Source organism: Oryctolagus cuniculus, chromosome 17, assembly GCF_964237555.1.
Source record: "Oryctolagus cuniculus chromosome 17, mOryCun1.1, whole genome shotgun sequence".
Lineage (NCBI taxonomy): Eukaryota > Metazoa > Chordata > Mammalia > Lagomorpha > Leporidae > Oryctolagus > Oryctolagus cuniculus.
Genome location: NC_091448.1, coordinates 20,765,757 through 20,791,550, shown reverse-complemented (window position 1 = coordinate 20,791,550; position 25,794 = coordinate 20,765,757). Strand labels below are relative to the sequence as shown.

Here is a 25,794-nt window from a genome sequence, read left to right as displayed (position 1 = left end):
CCCAACCACTAGGCCAGATGCCTGCCCTTCTCAAAAAGTTGTTGAAGACCCCTCATTTGCATGGATTTCAACATTTTCTTTTGCAAGAAAATAAGCTTATCTCTGTTTTTTTAAATATTTATTTATTTATTTGAAAGGCAGAGTTACAGAGAGAGAGAGAGGAAGAGACTGAGAGAGATCTTCCATCTTTTGGTTCATTAGCAGGGAGCTGGATCAGAAGTGGAGCAGCCAGGACTTGAACTGGCGCACATATGGGATGCAGGGGGCAGCTTTACCCACTACACCACAACGATGGCCCCAAAATAAACTTATCTGTGGCCGGTGCCGTGGCTCACTTGGTTAATCCTCCGCCTGTGGTGCTGGCATCCCATATGGGCACCGGGTTCTAGTCCCGGTTGCTCCTCTTCCAGTCCAGCTCTCTGCTGTGGCCCAGGAAGGCAGTGGAGGATGGCCCAAGTGCTTGGGCGCCTGCACCTGTGTGGGAGACCAGAAAGAAGCTCCTGGCTCCTGGCTTCGGATCAGCGTAGCTCCGGCCATAGCAGCCATTTTGGGGGTGAACCAGTGGAAGGAAGACCTTTCTCTCTGTCTCCCTCACTGTCTAACTCTGTCAAATAAGTAAATAATAAACTTATCTGTAATTCTGTTTTCCACAAACCTTTTATTTTCTTTGTTTCCTTACTTTCTTCCTTCCTTTGAAAGAGAGACAGGGAGAAACAGAGAAGAGAGAGATCATCCATGTGCCAGAATACCCAAAATACCCAAAAACAAATATTCTCCAAATACCCGCAGAAACAAGGGCTGGGCCAGGCCAAAGCCAGGAGCCTGGGACTCCATTCAGGGATCCCAGCTGGGTAACAGGGGCCCAAGCACTTGGGCCAGCATCTGCTGCCTCCCAGGAGCATTAGGAGGAAGCAGGATTGGAAGCAGAGCAGCTGGAACTCAAACCAGGCACTGTGGCATGGGACAGAGGCATCCCGAGCGATGCCCACCTCTTTGGCCCTCAATTTAGAGATGAGGAAGGGAGGCACTGAGAGGGGGGTAGATTGGCTTAAGTTCCGGGAGGAAACTTTGTAGAGTGATGGAATTTTTTTAAAGATGTATTTTTGGGGGCTGGCATTGTGGCATAGCAGGTTAAGCTGCCACCTGGACACTGGCATCTCATATGGGTGCCAGTTCAAAACCTGGCTGCTGCATGTCTGATCCAGCTCCCTGCTGATGCATCTGGGAAAGCAGCACAGGATGGCCCAAGTGTTGGGTCCCTGTACCCACACGAGAGACCTAGAAGCAGCTCCTGGTTCCTGGCTTCAGTCTAACACAGTCTGGGCTGTTGTGGCCAATTGGGGAATGAACCAGCGGATGGAAGATCTCTTTCTCCCCCCTCCCTTTCAAATAAATAAAAATAAATCTTTATTATTTATTTGAAAGGCAGAGTTACAGAGAGAGAGAGAGAGAGAGAGATAATCTTCCATCTGCTGGTTCATTCCTCAAATGGCTGCACTGGCCAGGGCTGCGCCATGCTGAAGCCAGGAGCCTGGAACTCCATCCGGGTCTTCCACGTGGGTGGCAGGAGTGCAAGTTCTCGGGCCATCTTCTGCTCCTTTCCCAGGTGCATCAGCAGGGAGCTGGATTGGAAGTGGAGCAGCTGGGCCTCAAACCAGTGCTCCCATACAGGATGCCGGCACCGCAGGCGGCAGTACACTGCACCGCAATGCTGGCCCCTGACCAAATCACCTTCAGGTAGAAACGTTAGACATAAGAAAATGCTGGTTCTTCCAAGTGCCGAGGCAGAGGCTTCCGGCCAGGGCATAGCCCTGAGCAAGGTGGGAAGGGATGTGGCTTGTTAGGAAGCCAAATGGGGCAGTGTCAGTGAGGTCCTGGGGAGCACTCGCCTTCCTCTCTGAAAGGAAGCTCGTTTGTTGAGCTTCAATTGGTTGATCCATCCGTGGGTCAGTGGTTCCAGTCCCAGCTCCAGCATCAACTGGGAGGCGTGGAGATCAGACAAGCCGCTTCCCTGGGTGCAGAGCACTGCAGAACGGGAGTGGCCATGAGAGAGCTGAGGTCTACAGCTGGCCCATGGGCTACCTCCAGCCTCCACCTTTGTGTAGCGTTTGTAAGAAATCTGAAGGATCATTTAACAAATACGGCTTTGGGCCAGTATTGTGGCGTAGCTGGTAAAGCCACCCCCCACAATGCTGGCATCTAACATGGGCATCGATTCGAGTCCTGGCTGCTCCACTTCTGATCCAGCTCCCTGCTAATGCACCTGGAAAGCAGCAGAAGGTAGCCCAAGTGCTTGGGCCCCTGCACCTACGTGGGAGACCCAGATGAAGCTCCTGGCTCCTAGCTTTGGCCTAGCTCAGCCCTAGCCATTGAGGCCAATTGGGGAATGAACCAGCAGATGAAAGATTATCTCTAACTTTCAAATAAATAAATTCATAAAAATAAAAAATATGCCTTTCCTATTCTGGAACAATCTAAAGATGTGGCAAGATGGAGCAGTCAGGGCCAGCGCTGTGGCACAGTAGGTTAATCCTCCACCTGTGGCACCGGCATCCCATGTGGGCGCTGGTTCTAGTCCCGGCTGCTCCTCTTCCAGTCCAGCTCTCTGCTATGGCCTGGCAGGGTAGTGGAGGATGGCACAAGTCCTTGGGCCCCTGCACCTGCGTGGGAGGCCTTGAGGAGGCCCCTGGCTCCTGGCTTCAGATCTGTGCAGCTCCAGCTGTTGTGGCCATTTGGGGAGTGGGCCAACGGAGGGAGGATCTTTCTCTGTCTCTTCCTCTCACTGTCTGTAACTCTATATCTTAATAAATAAAATCTTTAAAAAACAAAAAACAAACACAAAGATGGAGCAGCCTCCCCAGCCCTGGAGACCCATGACGTATGCACCAGCCCCTTGCCAGATTCCCCTTCCCTAACTGACCCCTTTGCGTGGCCTGAGAGCCAAGGCTCAGGTGCCCAGGTCCTGGTCCCCCGGCTGAGGCAGCCCAAGACTGTGAAGGGAAGGCGGGTGCTGAGGCTGCGGCCCGGGGGCTGACTCCCGTCCTCACAGCCTCCTAACGTGGCTTCATCACGCCACACACAAATCTCACCTCCTCCCTGTGCCTTCCCCCTCGCCATCCAGTGAAGCTGAGAGACTTCGAGTCAGCCGTGAACAACTTCGAGAAGGCCTTGGAGAGAGCGAAGCTGGTGCACAACAACGAGGCGCAGCAGGCCATCATCGGCGTGAGCCCCTCTCGCCAGGGCGCGCTTGGGGGGCCGGGCCTCAGCTCCCCTGCCTGTCTTCCCAGCGGGGCCCTCTGTGCCTGTTTACTCCCTACCAAGCGCAGGGGTGTGCTAGGTAGAGCAGTGTTTGCAAGTCCGCCGCTGACGTCCGTTTGTATAGCAACCCAAAGCACATACAGAATTCCTGAAAAATTGGAATTAAAAGCTAAGTTTACTTTGGTGCAAAACATTTTTGAAGTCCATTGGTTCATTACATAGCTTTTTCATTACACACATTTTAAGAATTTATTTATTAAAGGCAGAGTTACAGAGAGGGAGAGACAGAGAGGTCTTCCATCCACTGACTTACTCCCCAAATGGTCCCAATGGCCGGGGCTGGGCCAGGCCAAAGCTAGGAGCCAGGAGCCTGGAGCTTCCTCTGGGTCTCCCATGTGGGTGCAGGGGCCCAAACTTTTGGATCATCTTCCACTGTTTTCCCAGACACACTAGCAGGGAACTGGGTCAAAAGTGCAGCAGCCGGGACTCAAGCTGGTGCCCATAGAGGATGCCGGCGTCACAGGTGACACTTTACCCGGTACACCGCAACACTGGCCCCATGATTTTCCTATTTATTTAAAAGGCAGAATAATGGAGTGGGGTAGGCAGGGAGACAGAGAGAGACAGAGACAGAGAAAGAATCTTGCATGTGCTGGCCACAACAGCAGGGACTGGACCAGCTGAAACCAGGAGCCAGGAACTCCCTCGGCTCTCCCACTCAGTAGCAGGAACTCAAGCACTTGCACCATCATCTGCTGCTTCCCAGGCACGTGAGCAGGAAGCTGGCTCAGAAGCTGAGCAGCAGGATGTGAACGCGTGCCCTGCTAGGAGATGTGGGCATCCCCAGTGGCAGCTCAACCCCTGCACCACGACACTTGCTCCCATAATAAGTATTTTTCAAGACCATCTGGAAGATCCCTTGTAGGCATGAATTTCAGAAGTTTTTGCACCAAAATAAACTTACCTTTGCATTTTTTACTTATTTGAGAATCAGAGCACACACTTCTGTCTGCTGGTTCACTCCCCAAACGCCTGCATCAGCTGGGGCTGGGACAGGGCCAAAGCTGCGAGCCAGGAATATAATCCAGGTCTCCCACATGAGTGGCGGGAACCCTATTCCTTGAGCCATCATTACTGCCTCCCGGGGTCTGCATTAGCAGGAAGCTGGAGTCAGGAGCCAGAGTTGGGGATTGAACCCAGGTAATTACGCTGTGGGATGTGGTTGTCTTAATGGCTAAGCCGACACCTGCTCCTAAACTTACCCTTTCATTCCGTTTCCATGAACTTCTTGAAGTGTGCTTGTATTTGAAAGAAACGAAAACTAGAAACAGAAGTCCTACACAACATAGGTACTACCTACACTGGTAATTCCTGTTGTATTCTGTTTTTATTTAATGCTGGTTGAGACCCTATAACTGATTTTAGGACCTGGAGTTTCCAACATATGACCTCCTCCAGGAGACAACAGGAACTGCTGCAGGCTTAAACCTCTCTTGTGCACAGGTGTCTCTGGAAGAACCTTCTGGCTTTTTCCAGCCAGGTGGGAAGGCTGTTGGAAAGCTGACCCCTGCGGGCCTCTCCCCTCCTAGATGGCCTGTCCCACCCAGCGCCAGCCAGCGGCAGCTTCCAGTCCTTCCCTGCCTTGTCACAGGCCGTGCTCTCTGCCTGCATTGTCCTCAGCCCGCCCTCCCACCCCTCTCTTGGGTTCCAGGTTAAAGGCGCCTTCTTCCAGGAGCCCCTCTCCCCCCCCACCGCGGCCGGGTCGCTGCCGGCTGTGTGAGCAAAACAGAAACTTAGCTGCCTGTGTTTCCTGGGTACCACATAGTACAGGTCTAGAATATTCTCATCGTGTTTCCTGGGTACCACATACTATAGGTCTAGAATATTCTCATCAGCAGCAGGGTTTCTTCCGGACAGTGCCGGCCCAGCGTAGGTGTCAGGAGGCAGGGGGCGGAGGCTTGGAGGTGCTTCGGGCTCTCCCACCCCCAGCCCTGTCCCAGAACCGCTCCAGGCGCACGTCCCCGGTAATGTCATGACATTAGCTCGCTGGCCTTCAGGACCTCGCCTCCCACTGCCCACCCACCGCCGTCCCCAGTCCCTTCACACACGCAGACCCTGCAGCCGCCACGGGCACAGGGCTGGACCCCAGGTAGCCTCTGTCCTTGAGAGGCCCAACTGCAAACCTGACAAGCAACACAGGGGCTTGCCCTGGGGCCTGCCTGAAGGTGCAGCAGGCACTTGGGGAGAGGGGCGAGGACTCCGGAAGTGATCCCCCCCCCCAGGTGTTCCCTGGCAGAGGCGGGCCTTCTGCTGGGTTCCATGAGACCAGGGTTGAGTTTGGCTAGGCCTGGCAGGATATGGGAGGCCCTGGGCACCAAGCAAGGGCCTGTAGCAGTCAGAAAAGAGACCATGGGCCTGGGTCCCAGGGCTGGTGGCATACAGGACAGCAGGGAGGAGCAGGGAGCACTGGGAGGGGCATTTCAGACCTGCTGATGTGAGGACAGTGATGAGCCCGACACTTCCCTCCCGAAGCCCTACAGGTGCAGGAGTCTCCCCTGCTCCCACAGTCCCCTCCCGGCGGGCCCAGCTCTGTCACGGTGCTGCCCCTGCCCCTGGCCTCCCGAGGAAGAACACCCACCCCTGCTGTCCACACGATCCACGTGCGTGGGCTCCGCACTCCTCGTGCACAAGTGCACCCTGCAGATCCTGGCACAGCAAGGCAGCTCAGTGAATAGTCACTAAGCACGGCGGGCGCTAAGCTAAAGGGGTGCAGGCCCTCAAGAAGCTGGCTGTGGGCAGCAAGAGTCACTCCAGCACCAAGGGGCCCTGCCGGTGAGGGAAGGAGGCCCAATGTCTGAGGGCGGGGCTGGGAGGAAGGAGGCGGAGCCAAACCTCAGGCTGCAGGCAGGCTGCGCTCCAGGCCCCTGTGCCTCCCACTGATGCCCTTCCAAGGGCAGCAGCCCCCGGCCTGTCCCCTCGGCTGCTTCTGACGCCCCTCTGGCTTGCTGCCTCGTGAGTGCTCAGTGACTTGGATTATCTGTTTCCACGGACTGAAGCCAAGAGCAGCTTTAGGTAAAAGGGTAGAAATTGGGTGCAGGGCGTAAAGGCACCTCTTGGGACATCTGCATCCCATATTGGAGCACTGGTTCAAGTCCCAGCTGCTCCACTTCCCATCCGGCTCCCTGTTAATGCACCTGGAAGGCAGCCCGTGATGGCACAAGTCCTTGAGTCCCTGCACCCACGTGGGAGACCAAGATGGAGCTCCAGCTCCTGGATTCAGCCTGGCCCAACCCAGCTGTTGTGGCCGTCTGGGGGAGTGAATCAGATGGAAGATGTCTTCCTCCCTCCCTCTCTGTCATTCTGCCTTTCAAATAAGTAAATCTTTAAAAAAAAAAAAAAAAAAAAAAAAAAAAAAAAGGTAAAGCTGGCACCGTGGCTCAATAGGCTAATCCTCTGCCTGTGGCGCCGGCACATTGGGTTCTAGTCCCGGTTGGGGCACCGGATTCTGTCCCGGTTGCCTCTCTTCCAGGCCAGCTCTCTGCTGTGGCCCGGGAGTGCAGTGGAGGATGGCCCAAGTGCTTGGGCCCTGCACCCCATGGGAGACCAGGAGAAGCACCTGGCTCCTGCCATCGGATCAGCGCGGTGCGCCGGTCATGGCAGCCATTGGAGGGTGAACCAACAGCAAAAGGAAGACCTTTCTCTCTGTCTCTCTCTCTCACTGTCCACTCTGCCTGTCAAAAGTAAAAATAAATAAATAAATAAAAAGGTAGACATTAAAAATAGGTACAACTTCCAAATACAAGCCTAGGCCTCAGAGAAATGGATGTGGACTTGGCTGGCAGCCATGTGTCTATGCCTCTTAGTGTGGGTCATTCCACGTGGTCCAGAAATTGACCTCAGGGCAAGTGTCCTCAGCCAAGCCCCAAGGAAGTGGAGGGGGAGGCCGCACCAGAGCCTGCCTCCGGGCGGGCGGAGCCTGGGTGGGGACGGGAAGGCCGTCAGAAGAGGGCTCACGGCTCCCTCTCCCCTCCGTAGGCCTTGGATGATGCCAACAAGGGCATCATTGAAGAGCTGAAGAAAACCAACTACAGGGAGACGCTCAAGGGGAAGAGAGGTGAGCCCCCAGGCCGGGACGCGGCTGCCAGCGGCTGCCGGGGGGGGGGGGGGGGGGGCAGGGCCAGCTCCAGTCCCGCCCAGCGGCAGGAGAGTGAGCATTCAGCTCGGGCTGGCTCTGGAACCCAGGGGGCTGGGACCTGAGAGCCCACTCGTACATTTCCTGGATTCATTCATTAAGGGCTGGCAGAGTGCTTGGCACGCGCCGGGAGGCTGTGCGAGAGGTGGTTAGAACTGTCGCCCCCCAGGCCCGCGGCCTCCAGGGACACAGGGAAGGCCTCAGAGAGGGAGGGTCATCTGCTCATCTGCCTCCAGCTCCCAGAGATGCCCAGGGGCTTGTCAATGGGAGGTGGCAGGAAGAGGGGGCATTTGCAGCAGGGCTGGGCAGGAGCAGAGACAGAGACGGAGGGACAGTCACTGCCCTCGGGAGCTCTGCCTGCCCGCCCGCCCAGCACTGTCCGCCATCACCTTCCGCCCTCACTGGGGAAAAAGGGAGCTGAGTGAGGTGGGTGACCAGAGCCCAGCGGGGCGCTGCTCTTGGGGCCTGGCCCAAGGGGCAGGGGTGGGGGGGCGAGAGGCCGTACCGGCCTCACCACATTGTTCTCACGAGGCCTCCAGGGAGCCAACAGGCTCTCCTTGTCCTCAGCGCAGAAGTGAGGAAGGGGAGACCCGGAGTAGGGCGGGGGGGGGGGGGCGGGGAGGCGGGAGGCTCCGCCCCGCTGAACTCTTCCTGCACAGGTCCACGGGGCTTAAAGCACGTCCGGTTCCAGAACCCTTGCTTTTACCAAGCCGTCTGGTGACAAGGGCAGCTTCTGTCTGGCCCCTGTGTGATGTGCTGGCTCCAGACATAGTGCAGTGACAGGGCCAGGTGTGCCGCCTAGAGCGGAGCCAAGCAGGTTCTGGGCTGCAGCCCTCGGGGCTCCAAGGCTGACAGGAGGAGCTTGCTGGGCACCTGCCAGGTGGTGGCCGGAGCCCCTCAGAGAGCGGCTGTGCCTGTGCCCTCCGAGCGGCTCTAAGAAGCCGCTCCCAGCAGCCTCTGCACCTCTGCTCCCCGCCGGGCCGCCGCGTGCCGCTCAGAACAGCAGGGGGCAGCCTTGCTTACGGTTTCACCTCCAGAGGCGGCGACGCCCGAGGACGTGCAGGTGCTTCCTGGAAGAGCACGCGAGGGAGGCCGGAGGCGCTGGGTGGCTTTGCACCCTGTGAGAAGCGAAGACGCCTTAGTTTCAGTTCCAGCTGAACTTGCTGCTAGCAGCCTGCTGGTGTTTTTTTTTTTTACAGACCCCCGCCCCCACCCCCGAACAAATAATGTCCCAGGCACGAAGCCAAGGAGGGACCCGATGAGGACGCGGGAGAAGACAGCTCCATCCTAGCTCCTGTTGCTCGGGTCAGGCCGTTATGGGTTTAAAACCCGGCCCGGCCCTCTCGGTGTGACTTTGACCTATCTCAGGCCCCTCGACGGAACACTGGAGCCCGTTGTGCAGCCTCCCTCCCCACGCCTCCTCTCCCTCCCTCCCTCCCCAGGTCGGCGCGGGCCCCGAGGGTCGCGCGGTCTGCTGGAGACCGCGGCTCCCCCACCCGCCCGGGGGTCGCGCCGCCTGCGCCCGCCCGGCCGCTCTCTTCCCGCCTGTCTCTTGTCTTCCAGAAGAGGGCGCTGTGCGGACCGAGGACAAGGCAGCCAAGGCCAAGGGGAGGGAGCCGAGGAGGGGGCGAGAGGACCCCGAGAGGGTGGTGAAGCGCTGGGATCCGGAGCCCGCGGAGAGCGAGAGGGAGGTGGACGACGTGGAGCTCCGGGAGGCGCCGTCGAGCACCACGCGGTGGGAGCGCGAGGCGGAGGCGGCGGCGGCCCCCCGGCTGTCGGGCGAGCTGGGCTCCGGGAGGGCCCTGTCGGACCTGGGCAGGCGAGAGTCCAGGGAGATCTACTGGAGGCCCTCGGGAGAGCTGGAGCAGGCGCTCCTGGAGGAGCTGCGCAGACCCGAGGCCGGGAGCTTCGAGGAGTCTTCGGAAGGAGGCGGCACGGGGACGGAAGAACCGGGGACCGCGCAGCGGGGCGAAGCCGGAGAAGCGCAAGCCGCAGCGAGCGCCTCGGAGGCGGAGAAGGAATCCGAGTGACGGCGTGGCGAGGAGCGAGGGCCGCGGGGCCGCGCGCTCGGGGACCCGGCCCTCCTTCAGCCGGGCCTGGAAGCCGAGCGTTGCCTTGTAATAAGGAAAAGACGGGGTGGGGGGCTGGCTCGCACGGGTCACCGCTCCCTCTTCCTCGCTCTTTTCCCATTAAATATGCATCTTGCCCTTTCACGAGCCACGAGCCTGGCTTCGCCGTCTCTGCCCCCCCTACTCTCGGCAGTCTCAGGGCGGACGTGCCCGAGGTGCTAAGGAAAGGTGGGGGCGGGGAGGGACAGGTGCCAGGTGCGCCCGTACCCTGAAAGCCGACAGGGAGGCGGGGAGAAGGGCACGACCGGCCGCCCAGGTCTGGCCGCGGGTTCGCCTTGCCGAGGGGACCCTGTCTGAGGCCCACTTTTCACCCTGGGGCCCTGAGAGCAGGGTGGCGAATGCCGGGCCTGGTAAGGGGCTCGGGCCCCAGGAACCCACGGAAGGGCGAGGAGCGCCGCGGCCGCCTCTGCACTAGGGGGCGCCCGCGAGCACGGAGCGCGCCGCCCCGCGCCGGGACCCGGGAAACCGCGCGCACCCACCGCGCGGGGGCTGCGCGGAGCTGGGGGCCGAGCGGCGGAGGCTCCCGGCAGGCACGGGCGGGACGGGGGGCAGCGAGAGTGGGCTTCAGGCGGCACAATTTCCTGCAGAGCTAGAACACTCGGCGGGAGTAAAACAATGTATTCTATTGGGGAGAAAAAAAAGTAAAACTTGACGCCAAAGTTAGAGGGGAATAAAAATATCAAAGTTTATATAAAGCCGGGGTCCGAGCCGGCACTCGCTCGCTTCATCCCGATGCTGGCGCGGCGGCCGCGTTCATGAGTTCATTCGCGCGCGGTCGAAGAGAGCGGCCACAGGTGCGCGTCAGGTGGGGCCCGGGCGCGCGGGGCCGCGGCGGCTCCTTCCCCGCTAGCGGGTCTCAGTTTCGATTCCCCGCGCCTGCGCGCACATCGCCCTGGCCCGCCCCCGGCCCGCCCCCCGGGCTATGTAAAGCGGCGGGCTCTGGCCCCCAACGTTGAGGCTGGCGTGTCGCTCCGCGCAGGCGGGTGGCCTGGAGCGCGAGTGCCCGCACAGGCGGCGACGGCTGCGCCCCCCATCATGGTGAGCGGATGCGCGGGGGCGCGCGTGGGGGCGGCACCGCCGCGGAAAGCGAGGGTATTTTGGGATTCTTGGGAGGAAGTGGCGAGCATAGGAGCCCCGGGGCTGGCGGCTGAGCGAGCGCGGTCTTGGCCTTGCAGCGCAGCCCGCGGGTAGGGGCGGCGGTGAGACCCTGGGCGCGGGGGGATGAGGGCCCTGGCGAGGTAGGGACCCAGGGGACACAGAATCTGCTGCTGTCCTGGGGCCACCGAGCGGGCGGCCGGACCTGGGTGGACCAGGGACTGCCTGCGACGCTGGGCTGGCGTTCCTTCCCGTAAGGCCTGCTCAAGTCTGAGCATGCGGGTTCGGCCCTTGGGTGCTGCCGGCGGGCGGGCGCGGTAAGCGCCTTGTCACCTGTGGCTTCTAGCAGACAGGAAGACAGATGGCTCAGAGAGGAAGCGGCGGGCAGAGCTGGACCCGACACAGGTGCCCTGCGCTGCCCAGTCCTGGGGCAGGCACAAATACCGCGACTTTGTGGGGGCCTGGGAGCGGGCAGAGGAGGGGGTGGCAGGCGGTGAATGAGGCCCTTTGTCCAGTGCACTCCTGCCCTGCCCCCCGCCAGCCATTCTGTGGGACCATTGTCCCCCCATCGCAGACAAGAGAGTATTATCCGCTGCTGCCATTGTTGGAGGCAGTCTCTGGGTAACCCTCCTCCACCCCCACCCTCCTCTGCATTAGAGCCAGGGCAGAGACAGAGACAGAGACAGAGACAGAGCGTGCCGGCTCCAGAGAGGACGCACGGCCTCAGTAGGTGTCGGGAATCTGAGCAGGGGCTGGCCCCAGACCCACAGGCCCCAGGGCCTGCTCTGTGAGCACTTCTGCCCCCCGTGCCCCGGAGAGAGGGGGTGGCAGGGGGGGATCGTCCAGGCCAGTGGCCCACGGGCAGCCAGGGAGGAAGAGTCCGGCTTGGGAAGGTGCCCACTGGACCCCAGGGGTGCTGGCAGACAAGGGGGCAAGGCTGGTGGGCTGGCGCGGGGCCCCCGGGGGCTGACGACTCCTCTTCCCGTCCCCACACAGAACAGAGGCTTCTCCCGAAAGAGCCACACGTTCCTGCCCAAGAGCTTCTTCCGCAAGATGTCGTCGTCCGGGGCCAAGGACAAGCCCGAGGTGCAGTTCCCGTTCCTGCAGGACGAGGAGACGGTGGCCGCGCTGCACGAGTGCAAGACGCTGTTCATCCTGCGTGGCCTGCCCGGCAGCGGCAAGTCCACGCTGGCCCGGCTCATCGTGGACAAGTACCGGGACGGCACCAAGATGGTGTCTGCCGACGCCTACAAGATCACGCCCGGCACACGGTCGACCTTCCCCGACGAGTACAAGCAGCTGGACGACGACCTGGCCGCCTACTGCCGTCGCGACGTGCGCGTGCTGGTGCTGGACGACACCAACCACGAGCGGGAGCGGCTGGAGCAGCTCTTCGAGATGGCCGACCAGTACCAGTACCAGGTGGTGCTGGTGGAGCCCAAGACGGCGTGGCGGCTGGACTGCGCCCAGCTCAAGGAGAAGAGCCAGTGGCAGCTGTCGGCCGACGAGCTCAAGAAGCTGAAGCCCGGCTTGGAGAAGGACTTCCTGCCACTCTACTTCGGCTGGTTCCTGACCAAGAAGAGTTCCGAGAGTCTCCGCAAGGCGGGCCAGGTCTTCCTGGAGGAGCTGGGCAGCCACAAGGCCTTCAGGAAGGAGCTGCGGCACTGTGCGTGGCTGCGGGCTTGGGGGGCTCGATGCGCTCACGGGGCTGGGCACCACGTGGGGAGGGCGGATGGACGGGTGCTCCCTGGAGGTGGTGGCCGCAGCAGCGGCGGCTCCAGGTGCTTCCCGGTTCCCCTCCCCCTCCTGCCCTCCTCTCCCAGTCTGGATCCTGGTCAGGAACCAGGCGATGGGCAGGCGTCCGCAGTGGGGAAGTCTGCAGTGTCTTCGTAGTCAGCTGCAGCAGCAGAGCCACGTTCCGGAACAAAGCCTGTACCCCGTGCAGCCGTATGCTGCAGACAGACTGAAACAAGGTCTGCTGTGATGCTGCCGGGGATGGTTCCCGGGCCATGGGCCGCCCAGCGCACCCCTTGGCATCCCTCAGCTCCGGACAGTGCCAGTCTCACAGGCCCAGAGGGGACATGGGGTTGTGGGCTGGAGCCCGGCTCTCGATCTGCTGTGGCAAAGGCCTTTGTCTCAGGGAGAGGGCAGGTCTGGGATGAGGAAGGGTTCCAGGGCCCAGGTCTTCCTGGGGATGTCACCCAGTGATCTGCCTGTGCCTGGAGCGGTTTCTGACATCCTTGAAACAGTATCCACCTGTTTCTTTGTGTGGGAGGCAGGCAGTTTGCACCTGTAGGAGTCTTCCCAGAATGCTCTTCTCGGCTCTGCAAGCTCGCTGGGAGTGAGCCCTATGCTGGCTCCGGGTCAGAGCTGGCAGGCTTGCCCTGCAGGGCGCCTGCCCTCAAAGGCCGCTGTGACCCTTGGAAACTGGGATGCTCTTCTGCTTGGGGTACAGAGGGAGAAGGGTCACAGGCCTGCTCTCAGCACAGAGGTCTTTCTGCCCTCCTTGGCCGACTCAGCAGGTAAAAGCTGGCTAGCTTGTTAGCCTGGCACGGCCCAGGCAGGCCCTTCGTAGGCTCTCCTCCACCAAACCAGCGGTCACTTCCCCACGTGGGTCCAGATGAAGTGGGGCACCACTAATAGTTACTCAAGGGTCCTGGGAAGATTGTTTCACTGGATCAGCAGAGAAGGATCGATCCTCTGTCCCAAGCCAAACAGCTGGGGAATGGCTGAGATGTTTCTGGCTCACTCCACGGAACCACACCGCCCGGCCCTGCTTATCTGCCCCCACCCGCCCGGCCCTGACACTGCTTTCCCCTTTCCGATGGGGTGCAGGTGCCCATACCCATGCTGCCTGCCCCGGCCTACGATGCCACAGGGGCTGGGGGAGAGAAGTGAAACTCGCACCCCATTAAAACCAGCAGCGGGAACACTCACCACAGCTGCTGAGCCACGCGCGTTGATCGCTCCAGGATTTAGTGGGCTCCCTGGCCTGACCACCCCTTTCTCCCCGCAGTCATCTCTGGGGATGAGCCCAAGGAGAAGATCGAGCTGGTCACCTACTTTGGGAAGAGACCCCCAGGTGTGCTGCACTGCACCACCAAGTTCTGTGACTACGGGAAGGCCGCGGGGGCTGACGAGTACGCCCAGCAGGAGGTGAGTTCTCCCCAGGGACGCTCGGCTCGCGTGGGAAGGGCAGCAGCTCCTCCTGCAGCTCTCCCTTACCTGGACCCCAGCAGCCTGCCCACGGGCCTTTTCCTTCTACGGCCCCAGGGATGAGGTTGGCGCAGCAGGCTCCCACTGGGGCCTCCAGAGCCTAGGAGCCCCTTCCCCCCAACTAGGGCCAGTGACTCACTGGCTTAGGGGTCCACATCCCTCCCCACCACAGGGCAGGCCCCCTGTGCCCACATTCCCTGACGGGGTGATCCTTAAGCTTCGTCAGCAGCCTCCCCCGTGAGGCCTTCCCTGAGCCCTGGCACGCCCCGCCCCCCATTCTCCACCTGGGTTAAGGCAACCATCTCCCTACTGGTCTCCTCCCTTCAGACGGTGGCTTCCCGAGGATGAATTGTCAAGACGCCTTTCACCCTGGTGTGCCCTGGCCCTAGTTGAATGAATGAACAGGACTGTGTGACCCTTGCCACAGCCACCTGGGACCACTCACTCACTCACTCAGCAGTATTTACTAAGCACCTGCTCCATTACTGCTGGGACAGGGGCTGTGAGCAGAACCAGAGATGCTTTTGATGATGAAAGAGATGGAATTCTCAGAGTCAGATCCTCATACTGCCACAGAATCTGATATAAACCAAAGGGGATGGTGGATTTCATCAAGGACACCTCTGATCTCTCCCTGCCTTCCAGGGCGCTGCCCGGGTACCAGGGCCATCAGCGGTAATGGCATCTGGCCCTGGTTGTTAGAATGCCTCCTGTCAACTCTCGGGTGGGCTCGGGGGTTGGCCCCAATTCACAGGGCGTAGAAGTTAAACACCTTGCTGACAGCCCCAGAGCTAGAAAGCAGAGGTGCTGGGTTCTTTTTTTTCTTTTCTTTCTTTTTTTTTTTTTTTTTTTGACAGAGACAGTGAGAAAGACAGAAAAGTCTTCCTTCTGTTGATTCACCCCCCAAAATGGCCGATACGGCCGGCGCTGCGCCAATCCAAAGCCAGGAGCCAGGTGCTTCCTCCTGGTCTCCCATGTGGGTGCAGGGCCCAAGCACCTGGGCCATCCTCCACTGCCTTCCCGGGCCACAGCAGAGAGCTGGCCTGGAAGAGAAGCAGCTGGGACTAGAACCTGCACCCATATGGGATGCCAGCGCCCCAGGTGGAGGATGAACCAAGTGAGCCATGGCGCCGGCCCCGGTGCTGGGTTCTTGACCCCCAAGTCTGCCTGCCACCAGCTGTCCCGTCTGCACACCTGCGCTCCCCGCTCTTGGACTGGCCTTTCTCCAGGTGCAGTCCACACGTGCTCGGTGCTGGGCTGTCCCCCTCCAGAGGCCGCCGCTCCAGCTTGGCCCTCCTTCCCTCTCCCTAGGTGGTGAAGAAATCTTACTGCAAAGCCTTCACACTGACCATCTCTGCCCTGTTTGTGACACCCAAGACCACTGGGGCCCGGGTGGAGCTCAGCGAGCAGCAGCTGCTGCTGTGGCCGAGTGACGTGGACAAGGCGGCGCCCTCCGACAGCCTGCCGCGGGGGAGCCGCGCTCACATCACCCTGGGCTGCGCGGCCGACGTGGAGGCCGTGCAGACGGGCATTGACCTCTTGGAGATTGTGCGGCAGGAGAAGGGGGGCAGCCGCGGCGAGGAGGTGGGTGAGCTCACCCGGGGCAAGCTCTACTCCCTGGGCAGTGGGCGCTGGGTGCTGAGCCTGGCCAAGAAGATGGAGGTCAGGGCCATCTTCACAGGCTACTATGGGAAGGGCAAGCCTGTGCCCACGCATGGCAGCCGCAAGGGGGGCACCTTGCAGGCCTGCACCGTCCTCTGAGCCTCCTCCCTGCACCTCGCCCTTCACTCTACAAGGGAAGGGGAGGAGAGGGAACTGTGCCTTCCCCCATCTTTATTTTAAGATTCCTACCCCTCCCCCCCTTTTTTTATAGTCAAAGTTAAAAGTTAACCTGCCTGTAACTTTTTGGAAACTTGTAATATAACTGCCCCCTTCCCCCACCCTCATCCCCTCTAATACTCAAGCTGTCAACTCGAGGAGCGTAGGTGGGCACATTCAGGAACCCGCACCAAAGCTGAGGAGGCTGGGCCGTGCTGGGCCTGGGCCGAAGCCAGAACCCTGCCCTGCCCACTTCCAGGTACTGGTTGGCCCCGCCCGTAGCCCAGGGCCGGGCTAGTGGGGGAGACTCCTGGACCTCATCACCCCACTGCTGGAGGCAGAGGGCAGTGAGGCAGGGCAGGCACCCACTGCCAAAGCAGTGGCTCTGGGAGAACCCCTGGACCCTGACCCCACTTCTTAATCACTGTGGCCCCAGTAAGGCTGGGGCTATCTACCAGGGTAGAAAAAGGGATTTACCTCCCACCTTCAGCCCCAAGTCCCTGTGCCGGCATCACACCCTAACTCCATAACTGGGGAGAAGAACAGAACAGGAAGCAGCAGCCTGCTTCTGGCCTCTGCCCAGGAAGGCAGTGAGGGGCTGACCGCCCTGTCTAGTACTGTGGCTCTGTTGCATCGTGGGGAGATGGAGGCCAGAGACAGCATGGTGGTGGCAAAGCGGTCTGTCCAGCCCATCTTGCCCCCATGGTGCCTCTGGAGGCCTCTGGGCCTCCTCTACAGGGGGTTGGTGGGCACACAGAGCCAGTGGGGTGGACCCCAAGCTGGTAAGGGTTTCTCAACATTGCCACACAGCCTGTGTTCCTGGGGTGCCCTCCAGCTCCCTCTGCTCAGTAACAGGACCTTGCTAATCGGGCTGTCACTCAACAGAAGTGCTTGGGATTTATGTTACTATCCTGGCTCTGCCCAACTCCGGCAACTTGTACGACTGATAATGAAATAAATGATGTTAATCCTGGCTGTGCGTAGTCTCTCTCGCCCTTCTGTGCCCAGCTCAGTCTTCCCAGGGGCGAGGGCTGGGTTGATTAGGACTGGCTTTTGTCTCTCAGCTTGGGGCCATCGGTCCTGTCTCCCCTCTGCTGGCTGGGCACAGCTGTGGCGAGGCTGGGCAGCCGAACAGTGCTGGCTTTCATGAGGCAGCAGAACAGAGCGAGGCTGGCCTTGGAAGTGGGGGCTGGCTGGGCCACAAAGCCCGTCGTCCCCATTACCAGGGTGCCAGGCCTGCAGGCATCCCCACCCGTCCCATCCCTTTAGAGAGATTTGTCTCAGCAAGACCTCAGACTCATGGTAGGGGCTTAATAGCCCGTGCAAAGCTTCCTGGGCCCAACTCGGGGATTCTGTCACTACCGCCTAGGCACCGAAGGAAAAACTAGAACGAAAGGGGCAGGCAGGAGCTCATAAAGAGAAATGTCAGTTCTCTGTCCCTGGCTGCATGCTAGCAAAGCGCCAGGTGTGCGCCTAGAACGCCCCCAGCTGTTCACCTCAGCTGAGCAGCCTGACACCCGCCACTGCTGCCCCACAGCCGGGCCCCAGTGTGTAGGAAGGGAACCAGGAGGAGCAGGAGGTGAGGCGCTTTTCTGAGAACAGTGTTTCCAACCACCAAGCCAACGGCAGCACCAGACCCAGTGGCAGTCCCATTCTGGAAGGGTCTGGGGGTTGGGAGGCAGGATTTCATCCTTGTCTCCTCCTCCCTGGGGCCCCCGTCAGCAGCGAGACCTGAGCTGCTGTGTAGGCCACCCTGTCGGGTGAGCACACCTCTATTCTCATGTGTGAGCTTCGGACACACAGCTCCTAATGGCTGTGGCTGTGGCTGGCCCCACCAGGTACTGCAGCTGCCAGGGCCTGCTGGCCCCTCCTGTCTCCCTGTGTTTGGAAAGGTAGTCAGAACCCCAGGGCACCCACAGCCCTGGGGGGCAGCTTCCTGGCCTTTAGGCCCAGGGCAGGACGGTCCCATGCTGAGGGCTCAGCTCTGGCCACTGACTGCAGCAGGGTAAGAAGCAGCTGCCAGAGCAAAGGGCCAGAGAGGGTCAAAACATTTTATTCCTTGTTTTTTAATAAAGTTAAACAGTAAAACAAAAATTCACAAGCTGCCTCCCTGTCCACCCCCGCCTCCCTCCCCTCCCTGTAGTCTTCGGCGCTGGCTCCCTTTCCTTCACCCACTCACACAGACACGGGATCCAACTGAGAAAACCAAACTGCGCTAAGTACACGGAGACATGATGAAGAGGAGGTGAACTGTCCACATTCAAGGTTTAACTCAGCGAGTCTGCATCTTCTGGGTTCTGGGTGGCTGCCCTTCATTAGCCAAACTGAAAAAAGAAATTCCCTGGGCCAGATGCTGGAAGGGAAGAGAAAGCCTTGTTAGCCGGCTCTGTGGGTTTTCCAGGGAGGACTGTCTTTGCTCCGATAATGGAAAAGTCGCCAAAGGCTGCTTCAAGGGCCAATAAGGAAATCCCATGGGTGTCCATCACACCACCAGGGCCCCGGGGTGCCTGAGGGGCAGGCAAGCGCATCTTCTGCGTGCAGCTTCACGACGCCAGCGCCCTTAGACGCCTCCCTGGCCCTGCGGCTCCTGCTGCTAATGATCGAGGGGCCAGGTGGGGACCTCCCCCTGGCCCCAGCAGCACCTGACTACAGATGCCCCCGCTCATGCCTCGTTCTCCCAAAGAGCTGCCCAGGTGGGGAGTCAATGTCGCTTTGTGAGCTGGGAACTCCCAAGAACAGCAAACAAACCCACCTTCAAAGCTGAAGCCCCCAGGACCACCGAAGAATGCCTTGAAGATATTGTTGGCATCAAAATCTGCAGCAGGGAAAGTAACATGGAAGGGACGAGAAGGTTAAGATCAGAGGTGTCTGGAACACTTTCCCAGACAGGTATCACTCCCCTCCTTCCCCAGCTCAGACGAGAAGCGGGCAAATCCGTCCCACCCTGTGCAACACACACCCTGCCTGATCCTGCTCCTAGAATGTGTCCCCTCTCCTCCCAAGTGCCACGCCAAAGGAAACCCTTCTCTGCCTCAACCTGCTCTGCTGGCCCCTTCGCAACAACTGGGAACGCTGCTGCACGGTGAGAGCCTGCTCTGGCCAGTGAGCCCACAGTGAGGCAGGACTGACTGTGTGCATGTCTGCTACTCCATCCAGACTGTGCCATGGCTCACTAAACAGCTACTAGGTCCCAGTACTCCGCATACACTGTGTCTTTAATCCTACCAACAATCTGTCAGAGAGACATAGGCATAGACATAAAACATAGGCAGGGAATTAAGTAACTGCTCAGATCTGCAGAACTGGAAATACTAACTCCAGTCTGACTCTGCGGACCCTAACCCCAACCTGACATTTAAAAAAATATTCATCTACTTTAAATACACAGTGACAGAGAGCAAGCAAGAGCACACAATTTCATCTTGTGGTTCACCAAATGCCCACAATGGCCAGGGCTGGGCCAAGCTGATGTCAGGAGCCCAGAAGCCCATCCGGGTGTCTCCCATGGGTGGCAGGCGCCCAGGCACTTGAGCCATCACCTGCGGCCTCCCAGGAAGCAGAGATGCTGGGACTCGATCCCAGGCATTCCTGGTATGGGATGTAGGCGTCCCAAGTTGTGCCCCGACACCCGTCCCAGGTGGACTTCCTCAGCAGCACTCAAGAACTGACTTCACCAGCGACCACACGGTGTCCAGAAGCACAGTCCTCTCTGCTTACATACTGCTTACCTTTGTGGGCGTCCCTGGATGGGTGGATGGCTCCACCAGCTGCCTACGCCAAAGCTACTCGTCTCTTCCCTCTTCCCAATCCACGTAATCAGCAGCCAACTCCTGCCGGGTCCACTCGCCCCATGATGCCTTCAATCCTTTCCTACTGGCTGTGTCTGCCATCTCACCCCTCCTCCACCACCTCCCCTCACTGCCATCACAAATACACTTCCAGGGGCTGGTGGTGTGGTGCAGCAGGTTAAGCCACTGCCTGCGACACCATCATCCCACAGAGGCACTGGTTTGAGTCCCAGCTGCTCCACTTCTGATCCAGCTTTATAACTAGTGCCTGGGAAAGCAGTCCGTGCCACCTACAAGTGAGACCCGGATAGAGTTAAAGGCTCCTGGCTTTGACCAGGCCCAGCTCTGTCACTGCAGCCAGTAGGCCAGAGGATGAAAGATTCATTCTCCCCCCGCCCCTTCCTCCCTCTCTATAGCTCTGCCTTTCAAATAAATAAATCTCTAAAAACAAAACAATCTGGTCTAGCAGGTCCCTACATAAGTTCTTTAATAGCTTCTCACTGCGGACAGCCCTTCTCACCTGCTGGGAGACATACTTTTTATCCGTAAACCCAGGTTCATTTAAACCCAAACACAGCAGTGCCCCACCCTGACCCAGAGAGCACTCTCCTGCAGTACCATCACTCTTTACTTGTTAGTGGGAGAGAAAGGGCTGGCATCAGAGACGGTGATGTGCACGCACGCCGCACACAGTCCAGGCCTTTCATTATCTCTGAGGGAGCCCAGAGCAGCTGTCCTTACTGTGTGCCAACCTGAGTCTTTTTGGGAAATTTAAATCTGAGGGTTACAGAATGCATGGGAGGCCCAGCTAACAAGACAAAGCCCACATTCCTGAATACACCAGCTGAAGGCGGTTGGAGATCTGACCTGGTGGCTTGCTGGCCTGGCCTCTTACACCTTGCCCCTAGACTGAGCCCCTTGCATGGCACCCCTGAAGGTGCCATGCTGGTGTTCATCCAATGCACCTGCCTCAGTTGATGACGCTGGTTAGACTGCATGTCTTTTTTTTTTTTTTTTTTTTTTTTTTTTTTGACAGGCAGAGTGGACAGTGAGAGAGAGAGACAGAGAGAAAGGTCTTCCTTTGCCATTGGTTCACCCTCCAATGGCCGCCGCGGCTGGCGCACTGCGGCCGGCACACCATGCTGATCCGATGGCAGGAGCCAGGTACTTATCCTGGTCTCCCATGGGGTGCAGGGCCCAAGCACCTGGGCCATCCTCCACTGCACTCCCGGGCCACAGCAGAGAGCTGGCCTGGAAGAGGGGCAACTGGGACAGAATCCGGCGCCCCGACCAGGACTAGAACCTGGTGTGCCAGCGCCGCAAGGCGGAGGATTAGCCTAGTGAGCCGCGGCGCCGGCTCTCCATGTCTCTTACTCTGTCGAGACCTTGGATCAAATTTGATCCTGGGGGTTGCAGTTTGCAAGCCCCAAACTGGGCTCCTGGAGGTCTGGGCATGAATCATCTCCACCGCTTCCCACACTACAGGCCCTCATCAGGGGAGCCGGCCCAGGTCACGGGGCCCTGGCCAATGACACACAGACCCTCTCCATGGAGTGTCTTTAGACAAGGCTCCAGCACCCCACAGCCACCGTTCACCCCAGGCTGTCCCAAGCAGCTCACCAGCCGTGTTCATGCCTTCCTCGTCCAGGTCCTGTCCGCTGTCATAGCGCGTCTTTTTCTTGGGATCAGAGAGGATGGTGAAGGCCTCTCCGACTTCCTTGAACTTTTTCTCCTCCTCCTTCTGCACCTCAGCACTGGCTCCACTGTGCCGATCTACAGGGAGAGCAAGGCGAGAACTCGAATGAAATCAAGAGTCTCAAGAAAACAAAGTTGATAGAGGTCACTTCCTGTTTGATTTTGGAAGTTGGAACTTCCTAAAATTTGACGGGTACAGAACCCACTAACGCCTTATTTCTAGCTCAGACACCTCTCCAAGGCTTCCACCCTGGGCCTGGCCGCAGGCTCTTGCCACCGAGGCTGCCACTCGACCCCCCTCTCTCCCAGCTCTACCTGGATGGTGCATCAAAGCCCGCTTCCGGTAAGCTTTCTTGATCTCATCTTCAGAGGCGTTCTTGTCCACTCCCAGAATCTTGTAGTAATCTTTCCTCTTACTCCTCTTCAGTTCCAGCTGTGCATTTTTAAGGAGCTGTTTGTGTTCTAGAGGAAGATACTTGGCATCAATAGACAAACTGATTGTAGTTGCTCTCGCTGGGTCGCAGCCCAGCAATGCAGTGGTTACCAGCCTGGCTCGCCACACCAGGCTCCTCACATTAGCCTCATGGCACAGAAAAGGAAGTGAAAGCAACAAGGAGTATTTGGATTAAGAAAACAGGTGCTTGGCCGACGCTGTGGCTCAATAGGCTAATCCTCTGCCGGCACACTGGGTTCTAGCCCTGGTTGGGGCGCTGGATTCTGTCCTAGTTGCCCCTCTTCCTGTCTAGCTCTCTGCTGTGGCCCAGGAGTGCAGTGGAGGATGGCCCAAGTCCTTGGGCCCTGCACCTGCATGAGAGACCAGGAGAAGCACCTGGCTCCTGGCTTCGGATCAGTGCAGCGCGCCGGCCGCAGCAGCCATTAGGGGGTGAACCAACAGAAAAAGGAAAACCTTTCTCTCTCTCTCTGTCTACTCTGCCTGTGAAAAAAAACAAAACAAAAAATGACCAAGGGTAAGCTCCAGGTACATCCCAATTCCTGAACCAAATTAACCGAAGTTCAATTTTAACACCTTCATACAAGACCACACTGTTCCCCGAGAACTGAGGCTTCTGGTCTCCCTCACCTTTTGTTTTCTCCGTCTGGTACACCTTTTCGTAGTCCCGCACTGCTTCTTCATACTGTTCTGTGTCCGTGTAACTGAGGAGGAAATACAAGGCATCACAGCGCTCAGACATAAACAGCAGTGGTCTCTGGGCTCACCGGAAGGAAAGAGGCATGGCTCAAGCAAGGGACACACACTTTAGGGGGAGACTTCATGGAGCAGGGGTTCCTAATCTAGCAGTGAGAAAACCAGCTGTGAGCTCCTCAAGGAAGAGACAGGTTGCAAGGCATCTGTACCCAACCAGCAAAGTGATGCCCTGCTCTGAGTGGAAAGAAAGCAAGTTCCTTCCAACACAGCCCCTCAAGAGGCACCTGGACGGCCTTGGGAAAGGCAATGTGAAGGCACCTACTCGAGGACTTGGATCGAGACAAGAATGAGAAGATTATCCAGTGAGAGAAACCGATATGGAAGAGCTTTGAAACCTACAGTGCCAAAACCACGCGGGGCTCCAAACCAGGGTGGAAGTAGGATCAGCGAGCTACTGGACGGGTCAAGTTCGAGGCTACCGGCAAATGCTTCCTTTGAGATCAATGTGAGAGGTGTAGGTGAATGAGAGAGAAGAGACTCGAAACACAGGGATGCTTCTATTTAGGAGCACAAGAAGGAGGAGGTCACTGACCAAGGCAGTGCGGCATCCAGCTCGACGGGCTGTCAGCCCATTTAAGTGCCTCTTCCATGGAAGCAGTGGCATTTTTTTGCGTCCCGGTAAGGTCACTGGCACTGAGTCTGGCCTACCAATTAAACAGGTCCCATCAGCAGGGAGTGGGAAGTGATGGCCCCACTGATCACACGGCTCCACACAACATCACAGTGGAGGCCAGGGCAGGGACAATGCTACCAGCTGGCTGGCGAAAGAGAAGCCCAACATTGCAGCCACCTAGTTTTCTGGCTGACATCTTGATTTAGGAATTTAAAAAAAACAAAAAACAAAAAACAAAAAACAACCAACCAGTGCTCTGCAGACACAGGACACAGATGCTACTACTCAGAGCTCAGAGAGCCACTTACAGAGTGAAGTGTAACAACACCTGAAGTGAAAGCCAAAGAAGGGGCCGACGCTGTGGCGCAGCGGGTTAACACTCTGGCCTGCAGTGCCGGCATCCCATATGGATGCCAGTTCCAGTCCTGGCTGCTTCTCTTCCCATCCAGCTCTCTGCTCTGGCCTGGGAAAGCAGTAGAAGATGGCCCAAGTCCTTGGGCTCCTGCACCCTTGTGGGAGACCCAGAAGAATCTCCTGGCTCCTGGTTTCAGATCAGCGCAGCTCTGGCCATTGCGGTCAGTTGGGGAATGAACCACTGGAAGGAAGACCTTTCTTTCTCTCTGCCTCTCCTCTCTGTGTAACTCTGACTTGCAAATAAATAAATAAATCTTAAAAAAAAAAGGAAAGAAAGCAAAAAAAACCTGGTAACTGACAGCCCTGGGTGTAGAATGATCTGATAAACGAGTAACCACGATGAACTCTCTAGGCCCATACATCAGGGACTGAACAAGTGGTGTGCTACAGTGACTCGCACTTGTATTTCCATCTTGAATTCAAAGACATCCGACATCTTACTTTTCAAAAGTTGAAGAGAAACAAAGGAAGAACTCTAGCTCGTGACAGAAGACGCTGCAATCACACAGCATCCCCCAACTTGAGAGGTAAGCTGAGGCAAACAGGGATGGTGCTCAGGCCTCTGGTCTGAGCTGAGCTCCAACGTGTCTTAGCCGTCTCAGCAGACTGCGCTGAGGAGCGCATACCATCCCCCTGCGGCAGAGTCTCAAAGGCAGAGCCACTCCAAGGACAGTCATTTCCAGACCAGAGAAAGGGCAATCTGATCAAAGCAACCCCCAGTTCTTGTTTACCGTACACTCACAAGAAGAAGAAAATAATCCTCCATCCTATCATCCTGCCAACAAGAATTTTCTATTCCCTCTCCGTTCTCTGCTCTACTTTCGCAGCAATTCCACTCCGCTGATGGAGCAGGGCACCAGGCACCCAGCTATCCCCTCCCCACTAGCCGGAGGCAATTCTCCTTCTCCACTGTTCCAGACAAGACCACAGTGAACACCTGCAGACACACAGCACTGTGCACCTGTCAGAAGGCAGTCATTAATCGGGTCAAGGTGTGCTCTTATCTTCCAAAGTTTTGTTTCTTGAGAGGCATGCAAAGACAAATGAGTGGCAGAATCTAGAATCCCACACTTAGCCATCTACTTAGAAATTCACTTTTTAAAAAATATCGTCCATAAAAATGGTGAGAATTTGGGGAAAGCTACATGGGAGGTGGTCTGTGAGAGGAGCCGCTCCACTGACAGGGATGGAAGACTTCCACTACTAGCTCGTCAGGCACCCATTACAGCACCCTGGGCCCCGTGTTGGAGGCCGGAACACAACCAGCATGCCTTCCTTCTGGAACTTGAAAGACAGGAAGCTCTGCCTGGGAAATGACCTGAAACAAGCAGTGCTGGGTTTCCGACCCAGGTCTCTGACCCTCATTCCTGTTCCTGTCTGCAGGTCTGCTGCATCCTAGAACGAGATGAGCAAGCGTCCCCGACACCGGGGCCCTCCAGGTGGGCACACCGGCTCCCCATCACTCTGCCAGGCAGACGTCCTCTCAAACCTGCACAACCCAGCCAGAATGTTTCATAAAGGAGCTGCTCCTGCTGCCAAGAGGCTGAGCCAGATTAGATCCCATCCAACCCTAAGACTGTCTTCCCTCTCCCAGGACAAACAGGGTAAGTCCACCCTCAACTGTCTCCAAGAGACATTACTCCTTTCTCTGCCAGCACCACACATTCATTCAACAAAGCACGTACGGAGTGAGCACCCATGTGCCAAGCACTGTGCCAAGGTAGAGCAAAAGTGTACAACACAACACAAAATCTCCAAAGGCAATGGATTTAAACTTTAACAAAAGGAATTTGGGTCAGGCATCAGAGGAAACTTACTGACCGTGAGGGGCGTTAGACACAGGCATGGGAGACTGAGGGAGCAGTGCAATCTCCTCCGCTGGAGGTCTATAAAGATAGTCTAGGGCTGGAACAATCCCACCTAGAGGCAGGGGGAAGGACCAAATGACCTCACGACATCCCTGGGGCTGCTTCGTCATCCACAATGCAATTCCCCTGGTAGGCCGGCAGCACCCTCTTCCCGCCACGCGCCGCAGGCACTCACCACTGCGCTCGTCTCAAGTAGGCTTTTATATAAGTGTCATCGAGCTTCACTGCATTTGTGCAGTCTTCTATTGCATCATCTAGTTTCCGAAGCTTCAGGAGAAAGAGAGCAGTCACACTTCACGTCTTTGGTGATGCAGGGAGCCCAGAAGCTGGGAGCATGGCTTCAAAACTCTTAAGCGCAGCGGTCACGCTGGCCCCCTTAACTGTCTACCAGGCTCTTGTTCTCTAGGAAAGCCTGCAGCTCCGAAGGCTAAGGACACCAAGTTCCAAACTGGCTGCTTGTCTATGTCATGCAAGCCAGATACCGTCATCTGCAAGGATAAA

At 58.0% G+C, this 25,794-nt stretch overlaps 2 protein-coding genes across 4 annotated transcripts in view; one reads left to right on the top strand and one right to left on the bottom strand.

Moving 5' to 3' along the window:
* The window catches only part of ODAD4 (outer dynein arm docking complex subunit 4), a 33,627-nt gene extending 17,976 nt beyond the window's left edge, over positions 1-15,651 (top strand). The window contains exons 10-17 of the mRNA XM_070060898.1: positions 3,122-3,222; positions 7,294-7,372; positions 9,014-9,476; positions 9,713-9,747; positions 10,340-10,671; positions 11,671-12,340; positions 13,691-13,830; positions 15,202-15,651. Of these exons, the coding sequence (XP_069916999.1) occupies positions 3,122-3,222; positions 7,294-7,372; positions 9,014-9,476; positions 9,713-9,747; positions 10,340-10,671; positions 11,671-12,340; positions 13,691-13,830; positions 15,202-15,651 (2,270 nt within the window). The remainder of the gene's footprint in view (positions 1-3,121; positions 3,223-7,293; positions 7,373-9,013; positions 9,477-9,712; positions 9,748-10,339; positions 10,672-11,670; positions 12,341-13,690; positions 13,831-15,201) is intronic.
* A 2,094-nt stretch (positions 15,652-17,745) lies between these two features.
* The window catches only part of DNAJC7 (DnaJ heat shock protein family (Hsp40) member C7), a 34,407-nt gene continuing 26,358 nt past the window's right edge, over positions 17,746-25,794 (bottom strand). For all 3 annotated transcript variants that reach the window (XM_070060696.1, XM_002719389.5, XM_008271484.4), the window contains exons 9-14: positions 25,469-25,560; positions 22,273-22,346; positions 21,507-21,653; positions 21,117-21,269; positions 18,461-18,523; positions 17,746-18,061 (exon numbers count right to left, since the gene is read on the bottom strand). In XM_070060696.1, the coding sequence (XP_069916797.1) occupies positions 18,024-18,061; positions 18,461-18,523; positions 21,117-21,269; positions 21,507-21,653; positions 22,273-22,346; positions 25,469-25,560 (567 nt within the window). In that variant the 3' untranslated portion in view covers positions 17,746-18,023. The remainder of the gene's footprint in view (positions 18,062-18,460; positions 18,524-21,116; positions 21,270-21,506; positions 21,654-22,272; positions 22,347-25,468; positions 25,561-25,794) is intronic.